This window comes from Microcaecilia unicolor, chromosome 10 (assembly GCF_901765095.1).
Source record: "Microcaecilia unicolor chromosome 10, aMicUni1.1, whole genome shotgun sequence".
Lineage (NCBI taxonomy): Eukaryota > Metazoa > Chordata > Amphibia > Gymnophiona > Siphonopidae > Microcaecilia > Microcaecilia unicolor.
Genome location: NC_044040.1, coordinates 152,283,760 through 152,299,921, shown reverse-complemented (window position 1 = coordinate 152,299,921; position 16,162 = coordinate 152,283,760). Strand labels below are relative to the sequence as shown.

The window sequence follows — 16,162 nt, the reverse complement described above, 5'->3', positions numbered from 1 at the left end:
TGTGGCTCTGGGGTGAGTGTGACACCTTTTCTGTTATTTACACTGCAGAGTCACATCAGCAATGCATTGTGGTGGGTGTAGGTATTGGTAGTTGGTAGACTCTACTCCCCTTGTGCTTTCCCCTTGCTTACTGGGTCATAGTGTGCCCTGTTTTGTTTCCTGTTGTAGTCCATGCGGTAGTGGCCATTTTTGTAAGCCAGTTTTAGATCCCTTTCCTGTGTTACCCACGTTAGAGAATGTAGTTCTTACCATATTATCGAAACAAAAGATGGCCGGCCATCTTTTTCGAAAATACGGGTCTGGCCAGCTGTTTGCGGCGCCACCAAAATACATCGCCGGCCATGTATTTCGCCAGCACCGTTCGATTATTCCCCTCAGTATGAACTAGAATTTACACGTACTGCATTATAGAATACATCTAGAATGTTGTGCGTGTAAATTCTAATTAAAGCCAATGAGTGCCACTAATTAGTTAAGCACCAATTATCAACGCTGATTGGCTTGTTAATCAATTAAGTTGTACGCACAATTTGGCCATGTGGCCAAATTAGCACACACAACTTAAGGCGCTATATATAGACTACTCAAGATCAGGTCATAAATGGAACAAATTTTAAACAATCCCTTTTTGACTGCAGTGCTAGAAATGGGCCTAACGTGTTGGAAAGGCCTGCGTAAGGATGCTCTAAGCCCCTTTCTTAGCGCAGCTTAGTGAAAGGGCCCCTTAGTCTTCCCAGAGCTAGACAATTAGGGTGATTTAGGCTATCATCAGCTCTGACCAGGAAATATAAAAATGAGAAAGGTGTGACAAAAGGAGGCATTTAAGTACAGCAGCAGTTAAAAAGATGAAGGTTTTCAGTTTCAGTGTTAACAAATACAGTATATTTTCAGGTAGAGATCACAGGTATTGTGTAAACCTCCAGTTAATCCTACATAAAGGTGTATCAAATTACAGAAAATGCCTTCTAAAGCACTCAATATAGCGTGAACAAAACAAAAAGATTTAAAAAATATTGTAATCAGGTCCTGTTTGACTAGTCAGCTTGAAATTTTGCTGGTTCTTTTCACTGCACTTTTCTGGGTTGGCTCCTCTGTACAAATCTGTTTTCATCTCTAATGGAGTCAGTATTCTTTTTTTGGCATGTCGTGTTTTTATTCTCCTTCCTCTGCGGCCTTTAACTGCTTCTAGGAAACCCAGTTGACCCTAAGCTCTAATGAATGTTCAGTTTTGATACTTGCAGCTTGGCAGCTAAGTGTGAAAGGGGCTATTATTTGGCGCCTACTTTATGCCCTGAAGCCTTTTCTTATTTCGGAAGGAGGGGAGGGTGTGCAGTCAAAACTGTTGCCAGGCAAAGCCCTAGGGAATTGATGAGGACAGTTCCTTGTGCTTCAAGTTCTCACCATTTCTTACTTTTGCATATATTATTTTTTGAACAAGGGCCCCTAATCTCTTATTTTAAAAGACCTGGTCACTAGACTCACTGAACAAAAACATCTGAATTAAGTCTTTTGCATTCCTTTTGGAAGGAGCTTAGGGGGGCAGTGCCTGTTTTGTTAGTTTCAGATCACCAAATGAGATACAGAAGAAAAAAAATCTTTGAGAGGCACGATGGCCGCGTTTAGTAAGAGGAACTGTATGTGTTCTTGTCTATAGGAGATACAGTTGTATAGGTAGGTATGGAAGGCAATAGTACAAGACAGGACCCTGCTTTTGGAATTCCTTATTTTATTCTCTACTGCTTAAAGAATGTGATTAGACTAATAGCTTCCAAACAGAAGTTGAATCATAACATTTCCTTCAGCAGCACCCATTCCGACATAGCCCGAAAACCTCTCCAGCAATTCACGAGCAGAAATATACAGTTTAATATTATATAAGTACGTAATTAATTGGCTAACAAGCCAATTAGTATCAATTATTGGGTGCTTAACAACCAATTATTGATTTTAATTGGCACCCATTAAATTTTGTGTGTACATCTGACTACATGCTGTTCTAAAATGCATGATGCCTAACTCTAATAGCTTGTAGTTCAAAAGGGGGCATGGCTATAGGAGCATATATATGGGCATGTCAGGGGCATTTCAAAAAGTTACGTGCATTCAGGGAACCGGACAGTGCTTGAGGGCCCAGTGCAGTTAGGGGGCACAGTACCTCCTCCCCACATGTCCAACATCTCTGAACCCGGGTCTGGCATTCCCCCTCTCTCACCCCCCCCCCCCCCTCATTTACATCAAAATGGCCCTGTCTGTCTGGCACTGATTGGAACCTCTCTTTCGCGATCCACCCCTTTCTGACATAACTTCCTGCTTCTGCAAGGGTGGACTGTGGCAGAGAGGCTCCGGTGAGTGACAGACAGCCAGGGCTCTGTAGAGAGGGATTTTTGAGGTAAATGCAAGGGGAGAGAGCCAGATCCAGGGATAGAGGAGAGAGGGGGAGATGTTGGCCTTTGGAGGGGGAGAGATGTTGGACCTGGGAAATGGAGAGAGAGGGCAGAGATTGTAGAGCTGTGGAGGAGGGGCAGAGATTGTGCATTGAGGGGAGGGGAAAGAAAGAGAAGTTGAGATGTTGCACCTTGGGAGGAAGAGACAAAATCTGTTGGATCTGGGGAGGGAGGAGAGATGTGGGACCCATGGGCAGAGGGGGAGGGATATGGGACCCAGGATGGGGGTGGGGAAGGACTCTCTTATTGCCTGAAGGCACAGATTCCTGACAGTCCACTCCTGTGTGCTTTCTTACGGAATGCTGTCTCAGTGTTCCTAATTTGGGCATCAGTGTTTATACCAGGTTTTAGCAGGAGTAAGACTGGCACAAAAGTGGCAATCCTGTAATGGGCACGTGCTCTTTATAGAATCGCACTTAGCACCAATTTTTTCTGGCAATGAATTTTGAGCGCCATTTACAGAGTTTCTTCCACAGTTGGAAGATATGGTCAAACCTACATGCCCTCCCAAGCATACAAGTGACAGTATTCTGCCAACTTTGTAGTCATTTCAAGTTAAACCCTGTTATCCAACAAAGACTACATTCCCATAATCCAACCAAGAAAACAATCAGGCATGGATTAGGGTATGGCGTGCAGCCTCATTAAAGAAAAACCTAAAAAGCCCTTCGGGACAACAGCTGACACCTGTTCAATAAAATTAAGATGAGAAACAATTATGACCCTAACAGGCTTATTTTTGAAAGAGAAGGATGCCCATCTTTCGACACAAATCGCAAGATGGGCATCCTTCTCCCAGGGTCGCCCAAATCGGTATAATCGAAAGCTGATTTTGGGCGTCCCCAACTGCTTTCTGTTGCGGGGACGACCAAAGTTCCCAGGGGCGTGTCGGAAACGTAGTGAAGGCGGGACTTGGGCGTGCCTAACACATGGGCGTCCTCAACCCATAATCGAAAAAAGAAGGGCGTCCCTGACGAGCACTTGGACGACTTTACTTGGTCCTTTTCTTGTTACGACCAAGCCATGAAAAGGTGCCCGAACTGATCAGATGACCACCGGAGGGAATCGGGGTGACCTCCCCTTACTCCCCCAGTAGTCAATAACCCCCTCCCACCCTCAAAAAAATTCTTTAAAAATATTTTGTGCCAGCCTCAAATGTCATACTCAGGTCCATCCCTGGACCAGTTTTAGTGGGTGCAGTGCACTTCAGGCAGGTGGACCCAGGCCCATCCCCCCCTTACCTGTTACACTTGTGGTGGGAAATGTGAGTCCTCCAAAACCGACCAGAAATCCACTGTACCCACATGTAGGTGCCCCCCTTCACCCATAAGGGTTATGGTACTGGTGTACAGTTGTGGGTAGTGGGTTTTGGGGGGCTCAACACACACGGTAAGGGAGCTATGCACCTGGGAGCAATATCTGAAGTTCACTGCAGTGCCCCCTAGGGTGCCCGGTTGGTGTCCTGGCATGTCAGGGAGACCAGTGCACTACAATTGCTGGTTCCTTCCACGACCAAAGGGCTTGGATTTGGTCGTTTCTGAGATGGGCGTCCTCAGTTTCCATGATTGCCGAAAATCAGAAACGACCAAGTCTAAGGATGACCATCTCTAAGGTCAACCTAAATTTCCAGATTTGGGCGTCCCCTACCATCTTATTGAAACGAAAGATGGACGTCTATCTTGTTTCGATAATACTTATTTCCGTGCCCCTTCACGGGGACGTCCTGCGAGGACGTCCTCAGAAAAACTTGGGCATCCCTTTCGATTATGCCCCTCTAAGTATTTTAACATAACGTAAGAACACAAGAGTAGCTATACTGGGTCAGACCAATGGTCCATCTAGCTCAGTATCCTGTTTCCAACAGTGGCCAATTCAGGTCATAAGAATGTGACAGAATCCCAAATAGTGGCAACATTCCATCCTACCAATCCCAGCGCAAACAGTAGTTTCCCCATGTTTGTCTCAGTAGCAGACTATGGACTTTTCCTCCAGGAACTTGTCCAAACCTTTTTTAAACCCAGATATGCTAACCACTGTTACTACATCCTCCATAGCAGAGTTCCAGAGCTTAACTATTTGTTGAGTGAAAAAAATATTTTCTCCTATTTGTTTTAAAAGTATTTTCATGGCCCCTAGTCTTTGTACTTTTGGAGCGAATAAAAAATCGATTCACTTCTACTTGTTCTACACAACTCAGGATTTTGTAGTTCTCAATTATATCTTTATTTATTTATTTATTTGTTGCATTTGTATCCCACATTTTCCCACCTATTTGCAGGTGAACCCTCATCTGTCTCTTTTCCAAGCTGAAGAGCCCTAACCTCTTTAACCTTTCCTCATATGAAAGGAGTTTCATCCCCTTTATCATTTTGGTCGCTGTTCTTTGAACCTTTTCTAATTCCTCTATATTTGTTTTGAGATACAGCAACCAGAACTGAACGCAATACTCAAGGCGAAGTTGCACCATGGAGCGATACAGAGGCATTATAGTATTTACAGTCTTAATCACCATCCCTTTCCTTATAATTCCTAGCATCTTGTTTACTTTTGTGACCACCGCTGCACACTGAGCAGAAGATTTCAATAGAATATCTACAACGATACCTAGATCTTTTTCTTGGGTGCTGACCCCAAGGTGGACCCTATCATATGGTAACTATGATTTGGATTATTCTTTCCAATGTGCATCACTTTGCATTTGCCCACATTAAATTTCATCTGCTATTTGGATGCTAAGTCTTCCAATCCTAAGGTCTTTCTGCAATTTTTCACAGACTGCATGTGTTTTAACAACCTTGAATAGTTTTGTGTCATCTGCAAATTTAATCACCTCACTCATCATTCTGATTGCCATATCATAAATATATTAAATAGCACCGGTCTCAGTACTGATTCCTGCAGCACTCCATTGAGAGAAATGACCATTTAACCCTACACTCTGTTTTCTGCCCAATAACCAATTCCTAATCCACACCAGAATATTGCCTCCTATCCCATGATTCTAGTTTTCTGAGGAGTCTTTCATGAGGAACTTTGTCAAAAGCTGATTGAAAATCTAGATAGACTACATCAATTGGCTCACCTTTATCCACATGTTTATTCACACCTTCAAAGAAATGAAGCAAATTGGTGAGGCAAGATTTCCCTTGGCTTAACCCATGCTGACTCTGGCCCATTACATCAGGCTTGTCCAACCTATGGCCCACAGGCCAGAATCCAGCCTAGCAAGTACTTTTTTCTAGCCCTCAGAAGCTTGGCAAATCTTGTGGTGCTTTCCACGGGATTCCTGCTTCTCCACCACGACTCAGCTCTCTGTAAGCTTGAACCGCGCAGTGGCAGACATTTAGATTGGTAATACAGTTTCAAGGAGACTTGAAACCGTGAGACTAACCCGAACTTTTAGCACCGTGCTACTCAAGATTGCAGAGAGCCATGTCATGGTGGGGAAGTGAGAATCCCACTATTTCTTCTGCAGGTGAAGCCAAGTCAGAGGAAAGAGACTAAGTAACGACTGGGAGAGAGAGTACATGAGAGAGCTGGGTAAAGACTATGGAGGTGTACGAAAGAAATCGAGAGAAACTGGGTGAAGACTTGGGGGGTATATCAGAGGGAGAGAGAAACTGGTTGAAGGCTGTAGAGGGGTCAATGCATTGTTGTAGTTTGCCGCTATTTGACTAAACACGTGGCAAAATATGATGGTGTGTGTTTTGGCCCTCCGTATGTTACAAAATATAAAATGTGGCCCTTGATAGAAAGAGGTTGGACAAGTCTTCCTTAAACCATGTTTATTTATGTGTTCCATAATTTTATTCATTATGATAGTGTCCACTATTTTACCCAACACTGATGTCAGGCTTACCGGTCTGTAATTTCCCAGATCATCCCTGGAACTCTTTTTAAAAATCGGCATTACATTGGCCACCCTCCAATCTTCAGGTACTATGGACAATTTTAATGACAGGTTGCATATTACTAAGCAGATCAGCAATTACTTGCTTGCATGCTTTACCCTTGTATGTATGCCATCTGGTCCAGGTGATTTACTACTCTTTAATTTGTTGATTAGGCTCAGTACATCTTCCAGGTTCACCGAGATTTCTTTCAGTTCCTCTTCATCATCACCCTTGAAAACTATCCACAATCATCATTGGAGTATCCAAAAGTGTCAAGGTCACAGGCAGTTGCAGAGAACATCTAGTGAACCATCATTCTGTAATCTTTAACATGTTTAAGACCAATTTATGTGCTCTGAGCCACTGTAAAACTGCCAACATACATTTTTGCACAGGCGTTATATTTATTGCAGACCTAGATAATTTAATGACCAACAAAAGATCATCAGCATATGCATAGCCATTTATCCCATAATTGTGAGTTACAGTTCCTTATGTTTACTCTGTAGTTAAACACACTGCAGACATCATCTCAGAAGCAGTATTAGTCACAGAGAAAACTGCTGATGTGAATTTGTTAATCTATCTTTAAAAAATTAGTATGTGTAAAATTAACTTAACCTGTGTAAATCTACAAAATGACGTGTACATCTGATTTGATAAAAACATCTAATGTGTATTAAAAGATTTTTAAATGTCTGAAATGAACTGAAACACACCCCCATAGTAGGCATATACCTAGCTGCCACATACCACAAATGACACTGGTGACTCAAAGGACAAACTTCTCAAGACAACCATTAACTGCTAGTGAATGCCCTACCCCAGTCACCATCATTAAATTTTAAGTGGTTTCATGTTGTGAAAGTAGAGTCGACACATATCTTCTCACAGGGGACTGTGGCACTACTGACTGGTGTATGTTAAATGACATATCTCCACCAGAATCTCTCTCAACCTCCTTTACCTTGTGCCACCAGTTTCTTTTCTCTCTGTCTCTCAACCCATCCCCCAGCTTGTACCATCATCCTTCCCCTAAAACCCACAACACAAACATCCTTCCTGGCACAAAGGGCTTAAAATAGCCCATTGTTTTTCTTGCCTACCTTGCCACTGCTGCCTCTGACCCTTCCAGGCTGCCTCTACTGCCCTCACAAAACAAAACACAAAAGAGGGGAACAATTCTGCAAGAAAGTCTGTTAGCTGTAGGGCAGGGATCAGTGGGGCTGGGGTGGAGTGGGGGGGGGGGGGGGGAAGGGAGATGGAAGGCACTGCCATTCCTGCAGGGCCATTGACATTCTTGCCCAGGGTGCTATCCATACCAGAGCTGGCCCTACTGTAACTCCACCTAGGAGTTTAAACATCACTGTGTTGGTCCTGTGCGTAGTAGCATTTGGGGCCTTCCTGTTGGGGCTAGCAGTGTTTACACATGTAGTAGTTATGTTGACAGTAATTATTTAAGAGGCCGCCTAGTTTTAGGTGTTAAGAACATGCATATATGCCAGTATTTTAGTCTTACCAATAGCCCAAGCACTTGTAGTTAAGTACTGGATTTCATACAATTCCAATCAGAGGTGGCTACTATACTTCATAGACCTCCATATCTTCCAGTAATAATAGACAACGTTATGGTGTGAGCTGGTAAACCTCAGTAACAATGCACTGTGTTAAGGCATCCTATGCACAGTGTCTTATTTGTTTGCAGTCCTCACCGGTTTCTGGCCACCACCATCCTGTGCTATTATTATCTTACAAAATCTCATTCAACGATTTAAACACAGTGCATTGTTACTGAGATTTATCGGCTCACACCGTAACACTGTCTATTATTACTGGAACATACGGAGGTCTATGAAGTATAGTAGCCATCTCTGATTGGAATAGTATTTTAGTCTTATGCACATCAGTGGCCACGTGGAGGGGCATAATCGAAAGGAACGCTGAAGTTTTGCTGAGGACGTCCTCGCAAAACGTTCCAATGGAGGGGCGGGGAAACCCGTATTATCGAAACAAGATGGACTTCCATCTTTCATTTCGATAATATGGTCGGAGACGCCCAAATCTTGACATTTAGGTTGTCCTTAGAGATGGTTGTCCCTAGACTTGGTCGTTTCTGATTTTCGGTGATAATCGAAACCAGGGACGCCCATCTCAGAAATGACCAAATGCAAGCCCTTTGGTCATGGGAGGAGCCAGCGTTTGTAGTGCACTGGTCCCCCTGACATGCCAGGACACCAACTGGGCACACTAGGGGGCACTGGAGTGGATTTCATAAATTGCGCCCAGGGCATAGCTCCCTTACCTTGTGTGCTAAGCCCCCCCAACACCCCCAAAAAACACTATCCACAACTGTACACCACTACCATAGCCCTTATGGGAGAAGGGGGCACCTACATGTGGGTACAGTGGGTTTGTGGTGGGTTTTGGAGGGCTCACATGTATCACCACAAGTGTAACAGGTAGGGGGGGATGGGCCTGGGTCCGCCTGTCTGAAGTGTACTGCACCCACTAAAACTGGTCCAGGGACCTGCTTACTGCTGTGATGGACCCGAGTATGACATTTGAGGCTGGCATAGAGGCTGGCACAAAATATTTTTAAAGATATTTTTTGAGGGTGGGAGGGGGTTAGTGACCACTGGGGGAAATGGGAGGCTTTCCCCCAGTGGCTTGGTCGTAAGAAACGCAGTAACAAAAGAGAGGGTAATACAGCATACAAATATACAGCACAGACAAAAAAGCACTACTGGGCCTTCAAGAAAGAGATAATAGCCGTCCAAGTGCTCGTCAGGGACGCCCTTTTTTTCCATTATGTGTCGAGGATGCCCATGTGTTAGGCACGCCCAAGTCCCGCCTTCGCTATGCCTCCGACACGCCCCCTTGAACTTTGGTCGTCCCTGCGACGGAAAGCAGTTGGGGAAGCCCAAAATTGGCTTAAGAGTATGCCAATTTGGGCGACCCTGTGAGAAGGACACCCATCTTCCGATTTGTGTTGAAAGATGAGCATCCTTCTCTTTCGAAAATGAGCCTAATAGTTACATAAATGCCTAGCACATAAATTTTATGATGCACACTTTCATTGTGGGTATGCACAGAGATGAGTTTGGGTGGAGTCCATGCGTAGATTATAATTATTCTTTTATTTACACACATCCTTGAAGAACGTACGCGCTAATATTTACACCAGCCCTCAAGTTGATGTAAGTGCTGATGCCTATGCAAGTATTTTATAAAGTTAAGTAGGTGCGACTTCATAAAATTACCTTTGATATTCCCAGAACCAATTAGATATGGGAGAACAGTGGATGCTGCAAGGGGTAAACCCTGCTGGCTTAAAACAATAAATGAGGGGTGATTTGAGTCTTAAGAGGCTTCCTTGAAACCTGCCGTGAAGGACTGCTTGTACTTGGGTGGTCTTCTTGGTGAGGTAAGAAAAAGTGAAACAAAGGGGTAAAGTGCAATAGGAAGTGTGATCAGCCACAGATGGAATCACAAGATGGAGCCAAATTGCAGAGGATGCAATGTTTGTTTCAAGACCTGCCATGGCCTGTATTTTGACGAATGCCTGTGTCAGGGTCAGTAGAAAATACAACATATTTTCCTTTTGAATTCTTCACTGCAAAGAAGAGCAGATATCAGTGAAGCCACTGTGCAAAAACTACCATTAAAAAAACCTACCGTGGGTGCACTTACCATCTCCTATGTAGGAGGCGCTAAAGAGCTAACATCAGTGCGCCAGCTGATTAGCACATTTCTGTGCCTGTCAAGCCCCCTCCAGGCAGAACTAACACAAAACACTCTAGCATCCCTGACGTTAGGCCATTTTTCCTGTTAGGCACGTGTTAGCGCCTAACACAGCTTAGTAAAAGGTTCCTTAAGTGTGGTCTACATCTGATGTATTTGCATCTTCATCCTCTGTAGTGTGTGATTTGAAATTTGCAGTAATTCATTTATTTGTTGTAGGTCAATTTCACAGGTCAGATGCATTTCAGTCTCATTGTAATTCCTCATCAGAAACACATTTCTGTTTTGAAAGCATACGAGAGAAAATTGAAAGATGACTGTGCTGTGTACTCAATAGTTAGGAGACGATAACGGGAAACCTGAAGCATGATATTTGTCTTTCTTCAATTTAGGTGAACACCTGAGAATCTGTCCCCAAGGCTATACCTGTTGTACCAGCGAGATGGAGGAGAACTTTGCCAATAAAAGCAAACTGGAATTTGAATCCAAACTGAAGGAAACCAGCCGCTCTGTACAAATGATCCTCACCGCCCAGCATAAAATGTTTGATGGTGAGTAATGTGTGTTTAAACTAGGAGAGACGTGTAGAGTCTTTGTGTTAAATGAGTATCCTTCTCTGACCACCCCCACTACACTTTCCCTCTCCATCCAGTTTAGCGCCATCACTCTCTCTTCACCCTTCTAGCTTCCCTTCACTTGTGGAGGTAATTTTATAAACAATTTTTGCTGAGTTATGCATGCAAATGAGCTTTTGTAAAATTGGGCCACACCTTAGCGTATGTGCGGCAGTGGTGTAGCTATGGGGGGCTTGGGTCCCCCCAAATTGGCTCTGGGGCCCCTGGTTTGGCTGGCAGGGGTTCTCAACCCCCACCAGCCGAAGCATTTGTCCCACGCTGGTCTTGTTGTATTGCCTACTTTGCTCTTCTCAGTCGCACTGTTCACGCTCGTTTTAGTGAAGCTTAGCATGCGAGACACTTTGTTCATGCTCAGTTTCATTAAAACGAGTGTGCACGGTGTGACTGAGAACAAGACAGGCAATGCGAGTCTAATGCGGGACAAACGCGTCAGCTGGCAAGGGTTGGGGACCCCCTCCACCCAAGGTACCTTCATGCAGCGGGGACAGAAGCGGCAGCGGAGGGGGGAAGCGGCAGAAGGGAGGCGAGCCAATATGTGCCCCCCACACTTTGGGCTCTGGTCCCCCCTCCCTTCGAGGTCTGGCTATGCCCCTGATGTGCTGTGCATGCCTACAGGTACTTATTTTGGTAGGAATACTCAGGGGTAGAGTTTGTGCAGAGCGTGGGTGGAGTCACAATTTACACATTTACTCTCAAATTCTTTATAGGTGTCCTAAAGTTATGCGTGGATCTCAGATATTCACAAATTAATTGGCTAAATTGATAATGAATAGTTGGCCTTAATATGCACTAATTGGCACTAATTACTGCTTATGTGAGTATCTGCTCTGCACCCCTTTTCTATAACCTGTATGCCTAATTATTCATCTTGTGCACAACTCCAAAGGGGGTGTGGCCAGGGGAGGGGCATGGGCAGGTCATGGGTGCTCCCAGGATTTAGGCACAGAGTTATAGAATACTTCCATTTCAATGCCTGACTGACAGTAATTAGGCACAGCGAAGAAAAAAGTGAGGCAGATGCAAGGAGGATATCAAAGAAGTCTTTAATGTAAACAGCAGAAAAACGATCCGACATGGCCCTGTTTCAGCACAAGGGCCTGCCTCAGGAGTCAGGCAAATCTACATAAAAAATAAAACACGTGAGGTATTTTCTCCTTTTTTTTTTTTTTTTTTGCTTGGCTAGTAATTAGACACAAGCATTTACACCAGCCTTTGGCAGCCATAAATACTCACACCTAATGTTATACTACCCGATATTTAGTGCTATTTAACTGGTCAGAATAGATGTTGACCTGTTAAATAGCTTTTAACCGGCTATCCGCCAATAGTCAGCGGGGTAACTGGCTATCCTTCGCTGAATATCTGCAGTTAGCGGCTGGGGGATAACCGTTTATATCACATGATATAACCGGCTATCCACCGATTTTTAAACCAGGTTGGGCAGTCATATTTGGCCACGTCAAACCCTGGTATATCTTTGATTGGTTGAAGGATAACTGGCTATGTCTGAATATCGGCATAGCCAGTTGTCTTCAAAATGGCCAAAAAAATACGGATACTCTATGCCGGTCACTGGAAATGGCCCGGCACTGAATATCCAAGTTCAGCATGGACCGCTGGAGACAGCCCGTCTATCTCCCACGATCTGAATATCGGTACCATAATTTATAGTTATAGTTTATTAAAACTGGCTATAATGCTGAAACTGACATTGCAGAGCAAGGCGGTATATGGGATAAATTGGAAAAAGAAAAACGGAAAGGAACTCCATTAGTAAGACAGGAAGTAGCGGGTATAAGGTTTTGATTAAAAAAAAATTGGAGAGGGAGGAGAAACAAAATATGGTAAAAAGTAGGTACAGCAAGGTCTCAGTCAGTCACTCCTAGTTAGCTTGTGTTGCCGAGGACAGGTACAAATCAAAGTAGGGTATACACAAAAAGTAGCACATATGAGTTTGTCTTGTTGGGCAGACTGGATGGACCATGCAGGTCTTTTTCTGCCGTCATTTACTATGTTACTATGTATGCCTGGTTAAATAACCAAGGGCCCTGTTTACAAAGGCAAACTAGTGGTTTTTAGCATGTGCTAACAGTGTAGACGCCCATAGGAATATTATGGGCATCTACATGGTTAGCACATGATAAAAACACTAGTGTGCCTTTGTAAACAGGGCCTCACGTCTTTAAATCAGATTTAAAACTCTTAAAAGACAAGTTACTATGGATAGATAAGGGAAGTTTGTTCCAGTTATGGGGTGAAAGAAAATAGAATGCACCGTGCCTTGAAGACTCTTAACTTGACAGCTTTAGGGCTAGGCAGAACACGACAATGGTCATTTAAAGAATGAAACACTCGGCTAAGTGAATAAGGGATTATAGGACTGGATAAGTAATAAGTAAGAAACACTCATCGTAAGGCCTTTAGAGTCGTTAGGCATGGAAGTGACTTAAGCAGTTTTCTATAAAGACAATTCTGCACGGAAGTGCCTTTATAGAATTTGCACTTAGCAGACATCATCCTGGTACTTAACTTTGGGAGCTATTTACTGAATCTATCCCTTACAGCCTGATATTCAGCGCAGCTTATCTAAGGGGCCCTTTTACTAAGCTGCATAGGCGCCTATGCGTGCCCAATGCACGTCAAATTGGAGTTACCGCCCGGTTATTGCGTTACTCTTGCGGTAATTTCAATTTTGACGCATGTCCGCTATGCGCGTCCGAAAAACATTTTTTATTTTTATCGCGTGTCAAGTGGTATTTTACGTGCATAGACCACGTGAGACCTTACCGCTAGGTCAATGACTTGTGGTAAGGTCTCAGACCCAAAATGGACGTTCAGCAATTTTCATTTTGCCACATGTCCATTTTCGGCAAAAATCTTAAAAATAAAATTTTTAAATAATTCTACGCGCACCCAAAACATGTCTACACTACTGCAGGCCATTTTTTAGCACACCTTAGTAAAAGGTTCCCTAAGTAGGAGCGGCTCCTACCTGGGTGAGTCTAACTTACCAGGTTAATCTGGATATAATTTACCCAGAAAGTTCTGTTTAAAATCCAGCTAGATTGCTTGGACCAATCAAGGCAGTGCCAGGATGATGCAGTGGTGGAATCTGGTTGCAGCCAGGAGTTACCCAGTGAACGGCAAATATTCATTCAATGTATTACTTCCAGTACAAAGAACAACATTTAAATGCTGTTGTGTTAATCAGAATGGCCTATTTGTTAGAATACTTGTTCCTCTGAATTTTGTATCTATTTTCAGGAATCAGCATGCGGACACTGTCTATATTAAGCGCTATATACTTTTGTGAGTTATGTTAAAAGTACAGTTGGGCTCTCTTGACATGTTTGCATGAGGGATAGAGTAATGCTATATGCCAGTGGTTCCCAAACCTGATCCTGGAGGCACCCCAGCCAGTCAGGTTTTCAGGATATCCACAATAAATATTCACAATAAATATTCATGAGAGAGATTTGCATGCAGTGAAGGCAGTGCATGCAAATCTCTCTCATGAGTATTCTTTGTGGATATCTTGAAAACCTGACTGGCTGGGGTGCCTCCAGGACCAGGTTTGGAAACCACTGTTATATGCTGACATGGGGATCAGTTTTTGTTCTGAACATTTCCTTTTCCCTTAAAACTACACCTCATACTGTAATTGCAGATGATATGTACTGCTTCATGTGCGTGTTTTAAAATGTATTTAAATGTAAAGCTGACATATCATTGCTTTATTACTGAAGGTCTGTATATATGAGTCAACCTATAATTATTAATTTGTAATAGACTCATTGGAGAGCTCCTTATGTCGTCCCTGATGTCTTGGTCTGTTGAATTTGCTGTCTTGAAGCTTTGATGTTAAATTTCTGACCCTTCTAGTGTGTCTGGGATTTATGTTTTATGTAGGAAAATCCATTTACCAGGGCAATGCCCTAGGAAACAGTCTACTTCAAGCTCAAAGCACAGAGTAAAACCATTAAGGGCCTGGTGCATCAAAGAGGTTATTTTTTTTTTTTATTCCATTCTGAGACTAGGAACTACTCTTGATAAATCAGTACCAAAGTATTAGCGTAGCACCACAACAGCAGAAGCAATTAAAAGGAACTCTAAAGTTTCACTCAGACCTCTGGTGCTAGGATTATTTTGTACTAGCTTAGGCCCCATAGGCAAAATGAACTTAAATATTTGCCCTGCCGACTTCTCATGTTCAGCACAAATGAATGCTGCTGCTATGGGGAAGGACAGGCACAAAGCATTCTTGCATTCAAGTCTAGACTGTGAAACATTTCTATCATGCTAGTAGACTCAGCCAGTACTGTACAAAGGCATCAGACGGAGCCAGTCCCTGCTACATCGAGCTTACAGTTGAGACACAAAGACAAATCAATCATTTCTGGTAATCACTTAAAACATGTTTAATATGAGAGGTTATTCAGGAAGTCAGGGATTTTTGGATTTGAAAACACTTTGGGGCTCATTTTTAAAGCACTTAACTTACAAAGTTCCATAGGTTACAGGCTCATTCTCCCAGGGTTGTCCAAATTGGTATAATCGAAAGCAGATTTTGGATGTCCCCAACTGCTTTCCGTCGCAGAGACGGCCAAAATTGAAGGGGGCGTATCGGAGGTGTAGCGAAGGCTGGACTTGGGCATGCCTAACACATGTACGTCCTCGACCCATAATGGAAAAAAAAGGGCGTCCCTGACGAGCACTTGGACGACTTTACCTGGTCCAAGGCACAAAAAGGTGGCCGAAATGTCCAGATGACCACCGGAGAGAATTGGGGATGACCTCCCCTTACTCCGCCAGTGGTCACTAACCCCCTCCCACCCTCAAAAAACATCTTTCAAAATATTTTTTGCCAGCCTCTATGCCAGGCTCAGATGTCATACTCAGGTCCATCACAGCAGTATGCAGGTACCTGGAGCAGTTTTAGTGGATGCAGTGTACTTCAGGCAGGCGGACCCAGGCCCATCCCCCTCCCTACCTGTTACGTTTGTGGAGGAAACAGCGAGCCCTCCAAAACCCACCAGAAACCCCCTGTACCCACATCTAGGTGCCCCCTTCACCCATAAGGGCTATGGTAGTGGTGTACAGTTGTGGGTAGTGGGTTTTAGGGGGGGTTTGGAGGGGCTCAGCACACAAGGTAAGGGAGCTATGTTCCTGGGAGCATTTTATGAAGTCCACTGCAGTGCCCCCTAGGGTGCCCGGTTGGTGTCCTGGCATGTCAGGGAGACCAGTGCACTACAAATGCTGGCTCCTCCCATGACCGAAGTGCTTGCATTTGGTCGTTTCTGAGATGGACATCGCCGAAAATCAGAAACGACCAAGTCTAGGGACGACCATCTCTAAGGACGACCAAAATTTCAAGATTTGGGCGTCCCCGACCATATTATCGAAATGAAAGATGGATGTCCATCTTGTTTCGATAATACAGGTTTCCCTG

General features: G+C 43.8%; 1 protein-coding gene across 1 annotated transcript in view; it reads left to right on the top strand.

The window, feature by feature from the left end:
- GPC1 (glypican 1) overlaps positions 1 to 16,162 on the top strand; it is a 491,577-nt gene that overhangs the window by 239,937 nt on the left and 235,478 nt on the right. The window contains 1 exon segment of the mRNA XM_030216135.1: positions 10,471 to 10,629. Within this exon segment, the coding sequence (XP_030071995.1) occupies positions 10,471 to 10,629 (159 nt within the window).